Source organism: Orycteropus afer, unplaced genomic scaffold (genome assembly GCF_000298275.1).
Source record: "Orycteropus afer afer isolate SDZICR_OR568_19922 unplaced genomic scaffold, OryAfe1.0 scaffold00065, whole genome shotgun sequence".
In the NCBI taxonomy this organism is placed as follows: Eukaryota; Metazoa; Chordata; class Mammalia; order Tubulidentata; family Orycteropodidae; genus Orycteropus; species Orycteropus afer.
The window spans coordinates 6,423,076-6,433,069 of record NW_006921652.1 but is presented as its reverse complement, the minus strand read 5'-3'; the positions used below and the strand labels follow the sequence as shown (position 1 = coordinate 6,433,069).

General features: G+C 38.9%; 1 protein-coding gene across 1 annotated transcript in view; it reads right to left on the bottom strand.

Annotated features, from left to right (window-relative positions):
• The window catches only part of APLF (aprataxin and PNKP like factor), a 233,533-nt gene that overhangs the window by 180,466 nt on the left and 43,073 nt on the right, over positions 1–9,994 (bottom strand). The window contains exon 2 of the mRNA XM_007940138.1: positions 6,878–6,949. Within this exon, the coding sequence (XP_007938329.1) occupies positions 6,878–6,949 (72 nt within the window). The remainder of the gene's footprint in view (positions 1–6,877; positions 6,950–9,994) is intronic.

The window sequence follows — 9,994 nt, the reverse complement described above, 5'->3', positions numbered from 1 at the left end:
AAAAATATGGAAACCATGAACAGGGAAGAGAGAAAAAGCTGAAAACTACAACCTGGGAAGAGAAAAAGAAAGACTAATAGTAAAAAGTCCAAAAAAGAAGTGGAAGAAGAAGAATGCTAATGATAATTTTAAAACAGGCACAAACAAACTACAAAAAAAAAAAAAAAAAAAAACTGGGCAGGACAGGGCAGGGTACCCACCCAGGCTCTGCTGGAGCACACACAGACTGGGATGGAATTCCCGCAGGCCCAGAAGGTGAGTGAGAGTGAGGGATGGCCACACCTCTGTTCACCAAGAGGGTGCATGGCATAAGAATAGCACACCTTTCCAGTCATTTGTGTCCGGAATGTCCTTGCGGTCCCTGGCAAGTAGAGCCTATTCTTAGGTGCCTAGAATCTGAGAGAACACTGTCATTTTAAATATCCAAAATGGTCAAACCACTTGTAAACATTCAGAATGGCTGCACCCTCCAGAAAGCCAAAATTCCACAGCTCAGCCCATCTCCCTTTTTGCTGCTTCCCTTTTCATTCACCAGCCACCAGTGCTGTCCTCCATGCAGCCCCTGGCTAGCAGTACTGATTTTCTGGTTAATTCTTAGATCCTAACACCACTGACAATATCCAAGCTGTCCGTGCCATTAGGATTGGTGACAGACTGCAGCTCCATGTGTCTCCTTTTTCAGTGTCTTCATGCAGGTTCTTCTACTAGTTGGAGTTTAGTCCATTTCTGAATCCTTCCTTTCAAAGCTCAGAGCTCCAGGATTAGTTTCTGTATCTGTGCTAATTGGTTCCCCTTTTCTTTGTTGAAGAGGGTCTGTGTGGTTTGTCTGCCTATTCTGCCATCTTACCAGAACTCTCAATCTCATGGACTTGTTTTAATTGTCTTCAACTTCAGCTTACACTTGCATATGAGCAGTTCACGGTCTGTTCCACAATCAGCTCCTGGCCTTGTTTTGTCCAAAGATATTGAACTTCTCTGTTGCCTCTTGCCACAGATGTAGTCAATCTGATGTTGTGTATTCCATCCGTTGAAGTCCACATGTATAGCTACTGCTTATGTTGTTGAAAAAATATATTTGCAATGAATAAGTCACTGGTCTTGCAAATTCTATCATGAGATCTCCAGTGTTATTTCTATCACCAAGGCCATATTTTCCAACTACTGGTAACTTCTTTGTTTGCAACTTTTGCATTCCAGTCACCAGTAATAATCAACATGTCTTGATTGCATGTTTGATTGATTTCAGACTGCAGAAGTTGGTAGAAATCTTCAATTTCCTCATCTTTGGCTTTGGTGGTTGCTGTGTAAATTTGCATAGTAGTAGTATTAACTGGTCTTCCTCGTAGGAGTATGCATATTATCCTACCACTGACAGTGTTGTACTTCAGGACAGATCTTGAAACAGTCTTTGTGGTGATGAAATGCCACACCATTCTTCTTCAATTTGTCATTCCCAACATAGTAGATCATATGGTTGTCTGATTCAAAATGGCCAAAACCATTCCATTTCAGCTCACTAATGCCTAGGATATTGATCTTTATGCATTTTATTTCATTGTTGACAACTTCCAATTTTCCTAGATTTATACTTTGTACATTCCATGTTCCAATTATTAATGGAAGTTTGCATCTGTTTCTACTCATTTTTAGTCATGCCACATCAGCCAATGGAGGTCCTGAAAGCTTCTCTCTATCCATATCGATAAGGTCATCTCTACTGTAAGGAGTCAGCTCTCCCCCAGTAAAATTTTTAGTGCCTTCCAACCTGATGGACTCATCTTCTGACACTATGTTGGACAATGTTTCAGGGCTATTCAAAAGTTTTCCAGTACTACATCAAACAGTGTTTCACTGCTATTAATAAGGTTTTCATTGGCCAATTGTTTGAGAAGTAGATAGCCTCTTCCTTCTTCCAAGTCTGTCTTAGCCCAGAAGCTCTGCTGAAACCTGTCTACTTGGGTACCTCTGCTGGCATTTGCAGCACCACTGGCATAGCCTCCAGCCTCACAGCAACATGCAGGCCACCTCAGGACGACAAACTGATAGACAAGTTCATCTCCCTTAGCTGTTCCTAACCACTCTGTGCCTGTGTACCTTGGGCCCCAGCCTTAAAAAAGAGCTACCCCAGCTCTAGGGATAGAAGGGAAAAATCCTCAACATAATAAAGAGCATATACGCAAAACCAACATCCTACATTATTGTTAATGGAGAAGGACTCAAAGCATTCCCTTGTGAACAGGAACCAGACAAGGATGCCCTCTATCAGCATTGTATTGGAAGTCCTAACCAGATCAACAAGGCAACAAGACAGAGAAATAAACACCTCAGCAATAATAGCAAAGCTCAACAAAACAGAAAATAACAACTGCTGGTGAGACTGCAGAGAGTTTGGAACTCTCAAACACTATGGGTGGGACTGCAAAATGGTAAAACCATTGTGGAAAATGGTTAAAAAACTTAAAAAAACTAAAAGTAGAAATACCATTTGATCCAGCAATTCCATTACTAGGAATATATCCTAAAGAGGTGAGAGACAGGACATGAACAAACAGATGAACACCCATGTTCATCACAGCACAATTCACAATAGCAAAGAGATGGAAACAACCTTAATGCCCTTCAACAGATGATTGGATAACCAAACTATGGTACATTCACACAATGAAATACTATGCAATTAAAGAATAATGAAGAATACAAGAATTGTCTCACAATGTGGATGAATTTGGAGAACATTATGCTGAGTAAGTCAATCACAGAAGGACAAATATTTTACGAGCCCATTATTGCAAAAAGTCAAGGAGAGGTCTACATAAGGAAGCAAATTCACTTTGTTGGCTACCAGGGACGGGAGGGAAAGGGAGGGGAAATCTCAGACCAGTTGGGGGTCATATGTTGATTTGGTGAGGGGAGGGGCAGTATGGAATGAGTTTGTGACCAGCATTGTGACAATGGGGAAAGGAAAGACACAGAAACATGCATAAAAGATACAGACAACAGCGGCAAATACTATTACATGCACAATACTGCACTTCCACTAGCACCAAACATTAGGCTACAGATAAATGCATAGATAGGTGAGAAAATCAGGTAGAAGTAGGCAAAGAGGAATATACCCAAAACTAAGGATATATTTGGCTGAGGATAATCTTATATATGCACTTGTGCTACAAAATTAGCCATATACATTACAGAAACAACAGAAGACAGGGTTGGAATAACTTCTCAAAGACAACCAAACACCTTGTGAGAGAGAATCACTGGACCTGTGGACTCAGGACCATAGTCTCAGGGGACATCATGCTCAACTGGCACAACACAGTACATAAAAATGTTCTACAACCTACTTTGGTGAGTAGCAACTGGGATCTTAAAAGCTTTTGAGCAGCCATACAAGATGCAACTATTGGTCTCCTCTCATCTGGAGCAAAGAAGAGTGAAGAAAATCAAAGGCATCTGGAAACAATTAGTCCAAAGATAAGGTGGACCACGAGGACCTCAGCCTTCACAACCCCAAGACCAGAAGAACTGGATGGTGTCCAGCTACCAATGCCAACCTCTTGGAAAGGGATCAAAACTGCAGATCTGGATAAAGTGGAAGGAAAAATGTGGAACAAAATTCAAAAACACAAAAATGACCAGAATTACTGGTTGGATAGAGACTGATGGAACCCTCAAGACTATGGTCCTCAGTTACCCTTCAGGCCTAGAAATGGACTCACTTACATGGATTGGCTCTCAGCCCAACAGTAGAAAGACCTACATACGGAACACCTATCCTAAAGCAATGCACTCACCTACTCGAGGGAGATGTACCCCTTAGATCAATCAGCCATGAGACACCAGAGGGGCAGTATTCACATACAGGGAAAGCTGGACAGACAAGAATGCATAGATAAGAAGGGCACAGGTGGGGGTACTCACAGGGACGAGAGGGAAAGAGAGTTTTTTATGGTTGGGGATGGTAATCAGGGCTGTGAAGTCAAATGTGCATGAACTGCTGAATGTAAAACAAATGTGCTTTGTAAATTTGCACCCAAGGCATGATTAAAACAATAAATAAATAATAATAATAATAAATAAAAATTCTTTCCTATCTACCTTAAGGTCATAAAGGTCTTTTCCTATATTATTTTCTAACAGGTTTATAGTTTTGACTTTCACATTTATGTGGAATTGATTTGGTGGTAGGGCTTGAAGTAGAGGTCTAATTTCTTTTATCCCAAACAATTTTCCCAAACTGTGCCAATACCATTTATTTCAAAAATTGCTGTCTTCTCTACTGATACATAATGCTAGCTCTGGAAGAAAAGACAGATTAGGAATTTAAAAATCCCTATACTCTTCCTCTAATGTCCTTCAGGAGTCCAGTAACAGCAACAAAAATAATTTCTTTATTTTAGGCCATGGTGGTTCATTTGAAAGGTATTAAGAAATTAGCTACTGAAAAATAACACAATTTTGCAAAATTCCAGTATGTCCCTGTCTTAGGCTGGGTTCTCTAGAGAAGAAAACCAGCGAGGCATACATATAAGTATATAGAGAGAGATCTATTACAAGGAAATGGCTCATGCAATTGTAGAGGCTGGCGAGTCCCAAATCCATTGGTCACTGGCAGGCTGGAGGCTTCTCCTGACACAAGTGATAGCAGGGGCTGACAAACCAAAATTTGCAGGGCAGGAGGTAGGCTTCCAGCTCATGGAGTTGTGGGTTCACAGAGTTGTGGATCCTGGCAAATCCAAAATATGCAGGGCATGCAACAGGCTGTTGGCTCACTTCCCAAGAACCAGAGGTCAGAGGAAGACAAGATGAATGCAGGATCAAATGCAGAACTGAGAGAGAGGTCACTTTGCCAGAACACGCATATATACTGGATGCAGGCCACAACCCCAAGGAAACTCCCCTTTCAACTGAATGGCTGCTCACATCAGATCACAAAAGGAGGATGGTTACACAGTATCTTCCAAACCACTGAGAATCATGGCCTAGGCATGTTGACACATAACCTTAACCATCACAGTCCTCAATCCTAAAAAGGCCATATACAGTTCTCACTGAAGCATTTATTCAAGCATTCAACAAATACTTCTATGTGCTAGGCATTATGATAGATACTAGGGATATAAAGATAAGTTAGAGTTCCTATACTCAAGGAGCTTATGATCTGTAAGTCTCTTCTAAAAGGAGTAAGATATTTGAGGGAGAACCCAAGAGAAATAACTGACAGGAAATAAAGAGATTCTCAATGAAGTGCTGGCTACAAACATAAATAATTTACAAGAGATGATGACAACTGCAAAATGAGAATGTGAGAACAAAATCTTTTTTTAAAATATTTATTCAAGACACTTCACCAAAGAGGATATTCAGAAGGCCAGCAGATATATGAATAAATGCTCACAATCATTAGCCATTACAGTGATGCAAATCAAAACAACAATGAGATACCATCTCCCCCTAGCCCCAATGGCAAAGCTCAACAAGACAGAAAATATCAAGTGCTGGTGAGGATGTGGAGAGATTGGGACTCTCACACACTGCTGGTGAGACTGTCAAATGATACAACCACTGTAGAAAGCAGTAGGGTGATCCTTAAGAAGTTGGAATCAGAAATACCATTTGACCCTGCAATCCTCTTAGTAGGTACATATCCTAAAGAAGTGAAAGCCAGGACAAGAACAGATATGCACATCCATGTTCACCACAGCACTATGCACAATAGCAAAAAGATGGAAACCACCTAGTTGCCCATCAACAGAAGAATAGATAAGCAAACTGTGGTACATACACACAATGGAATACTATAACACTGAACAGTAACGTAGAATCTGCAGAACAGCACATAACATGGATAACTTGGAGGACATTATGCTGAGTGAAATAAGTCAATCACAGAAGGACAAATATTGTATTAGTTCATTATTGTAAAAAGTCAAGGAAGTGTTTATATATGGAAGGAAACTTTCTTTGTTGGTTACCAGGGATGGGAGGGGAGGGGAGGGAACACTGCAAAAAACAAAAAAGGGCATTGACCCATGTCAAAAAATATATGTATTTATTCAAAGTTCAAATGGGATGAGTTCAGCTTTGTTTGAAATTTTTTCCAATACTAAAGTTAAAAGGATACTTGTCAAATTTGGGAACCAGTCAGCATAGAATAGTAAAAGGAAGTACTACCTGATAAAATAAAGAGCTACTACATATAAGATGAAAATACAAAGAGGTGCAAGAATGAAGAATGTTGAAAATAAATTAATGAATTTAGTTGCATGACAATAATTTTACCACAACCATCTAGTCCAAAATAAATGGCCCCTCATACATTTTTCATTCTCCTACACAACAGATTATCCAAAAGGAAAAGAAAAATCACTTAGCATTTAAACTATAAAACAAGCATTTAAAGTTCTAGCTTCAAAAAAAATATTCAAATTATTTTTGAAATTCTAAAACTAGTTCTAAATTTTAGAAATATGCAACTCTACATATATAAGTATAGAGATTACTTATATATGTAAGTAATAAATAAGTAAGAAATAACTCTTAAGTGACTTTGACCCTCTGCCTACCCTGAAAAATCAACCACTAAATAAGTCATGGGCTTTCTTATAGGCTTTCTTATATTGCAATGTCTTGTTTTGAACAAAATGGTAATGTAAACTGGTAATCATCTTTTATTAAAATTCTAACCATGGAAATGTAGCAGTGTTCAATGGGAAAACAGGAAATTAAAATAATCTACATCTTTACCATCCAATTATTGTCTGGCAATGAGAAGACTATATTCTAACATTAATTCCCTATTTCTATAACCTTAGAAAATAATGAATCAAGAACTAAAAAGGGTAAGATATAATAAACCAATTAACATATTTACCGGTTTGATTCGAAGCTGACCACCCACCACCTCAAGAATGGCATGTCTTCTGGATACTCTTTTATCTGTTATCTAGAGGGAAAAAAATTAAAATTTCAAAATGCCACCTTCTTTTTTAAAACAAAGTTTCTGAAATCAGTAGGCTAGATATGAAATATATCACTCATTCGACAACTGTATAATGAAATGACTGTCTTCATTTATCAGATAAGGAAACACCTTAGAGATTTAGGGAGCTGCCCAATGTCATAGAAGACGAAATGGTAGAGCTAAGACTCAAGCTGGGAATCTTAATAGATCGCAAACCCTCATAGGGCTTCCATTCAAGACATACCTTTAGTAGTGTCTTTTACCACTAAAATTCATAAAATGAGGGGGGAAATCTATATAATATGTATCTATTAGAAAACATTGCAAATACAAAAAAACCATAGTATATCATAGTGACAAAAGGTTTTAAAAAGAGACAGCCTGATAAAATAGTTGTGACTACAGGCTTTGGGATCAGGCAGGCCAACGTCAGGCAGACTTCGACATCAGAGCCATCAGTAATAGTTAAGAAATTGCAAAGGTGGGAGGAGGAAGTAGTGAAAACCAAATATTTACAATGAAGAAGAGATTACCATTTATTTTTTTATTTGCTTCCTGTTTTGAGCCAACAGTATTCCACTTATGCTCAGAATCATTTCTGCACATCAGAGTTCAAACACTGCACGTTAGCTACTGAAAATGCCAATCAAGCCCTCCCTGTTTATGTAAACACAAAGTTTAAGATTACCTTTTTAATCTGTGAGCACATATAATGAAAACAATTTACGCATCAAGTTTACTTAACACCATAATTATGTGGACCATTTATTGGTTTCTTTCTAATCACCCGAACTCTTCTATCAACCATATGAGGAACAAAATTATCAGAAAAAGCAGACTACAACAATGCATAAATTCAATTATACCAATTAGTTCTGCTAAAACTTCCAAAAACATGAAATGCCAAGAATCAATTTTCTTTTTTTTTTTTTTTGGTAGTTTAGCAGGGAAAGATGAAGTTTTCAGTGAATGTTGTTTTTTTTAGTTGCTGTCAAGACAATTCCAAGTCAAGGTAATCTATATATGCAGAGTAGAACTGCACCACAGGGTTTCAAGGTTGTGACCTTTTGGAGGCAGACTGCAGCTCTATCTTTAGAGGCACCTCTGGGTGGGTTCAAAACACCAAACTTCCGGCTAGGAATTGAGTGCCTAACCACTGCATCACTCAGAGACTCCCTAGTACTCATTTTAAAAAAAAAAAAAAAGTAGTAGTTTCACATTTAAGTCTATGACAATATACAATAACAACATCAAACATCACAACAGACTGAGTTCCACGTAAGTGAATTTTTCACCCTACTAAACTTAATTTTTACATTTTCTAAAGTATCTTAGGGAGCTCCAGTAGTGTAGTGCCTAAGGCACTTGAATGCTAACCAGAAGGCTGGCAGTTCAAACCCACCAGCCATTCCGTGGAAGGAAGGTTGGGCAATCTACTTTTGTACTGCTACTGCCTCAGAAATCCAAGGAGGAGTCGCTATGCGTCGGATGCGACTCGATGGCACATAACAACAACAACAAAGTATCTTAAAGATAGTCCGTCTAATACATATGTTATTAGCCATAATAGCTAATTCAGAAAAGTAAATATAAACTAATATCTCCTAACTCCCAGAAGAGACAGGACAAGAATTTCAAAGTCCCTATTTTCTGTACCTTCATGTGCTTTTCTCTCGGTGGGCCAAAACAATACCAGTTATCCAACAGCTCACTTTATCATTTGCATAGAACTTTACTTAAATTTTGAGAATCATCATAACACTGTTATATCTATTGTTCACATTTTACATATTTGGAAACTGAAGCTGAGAAAATTTAAGTGCTGTATTTCTTTGCAAATAACACACATACGATTTTTTTTGCCAAGTATGCAATACCCTCATGTGTGATTTTACTATGCATGTTATGTGTGTTATATGTGTGGGTGTGTTATTTACATGGGCGCATTATTTGTGGGGGAAAAATGCAGTAGGTCACTCTGAATAGGCAGTACTCCAAATTCACAATCTAATTAATAAGAATGACTAATGTGTTGCCAGTTCCGGCAAAATGGCAGAATAGGCAGACAAGCTACAGGAACCCTCTGCAACAAAGCAATGAGAAACTACTTGAAAGTGATATAGAAGACAATCCTGGAACCCTGAGCTTTGAAGGGAAGGATAAAGAAGTGGATTAAATACCAACTAGAAGAAGAACCTACGTGAAACACTGAGTAAGAAGACAAACAGAGCAACAGATTGCCAACTGTTCTGAGGGCACTGCCATTTTGAATAATTTCCAATAGCCATCAGTCATGAAGGACTGGACAGGCAGGGACTGCACTGGTGCTTGATGCCTACAAGGAAGAACAGCTAGGAAGGTGACAGGCAGACTTGTGGTCTGCCAGTGGCCGTCCTGAGGGTACAGCCATTTTGGATATTTGCAAGGAGGTGGCATAGCTGTTTGGAGGGTATGTGGGTGGCCTTCTTGCTTGGATTGTGACCTGGAAGTGGGCTCCACTTGCTGAGGACAGCATGAGTAACCTCACTGGAGGCAGAGGACTGAGAGGTGCAATACTACCCTTGTTACTCTTATACTCAACACCCTCTTGGGGAAAAGAGATGAGGCCATCCCCACCTCCACCCACCTTCTTGACCTATGGGGGTTCCACCCCAGTCAGTGCCCTGGCAGAGCCTGGGTGCCATAGCCTGTCCTCCACAGTTTTGTTCTTAAATTATTCTTATCTTCCTCCTTTCTTGCTTTTTTTTCCTCTTTCCTGTGTCTGGTTCTTAGTTGGTTGTTTGTTTGTTTTTCTCATCCCTTTGTCTTGTTCCCTTTTCTTTCTTCTAGTTCTTCCCATCCCTTGTTTATCCTTTTGCAGTTTTCCTATTACTAGTGCTCTTTTCTCTCATTCTTCCCTCTCCAGATAGTGTGGCTTTCTTTTTCTCTTTTTCTCATTAGCTTTCTTTCATCCTTTTTTAATGTATTTTGAAAATGTGTCTTCTTCTTATTTATTTATTTATTTTGTGATTATTCCTGTTTGCTTAT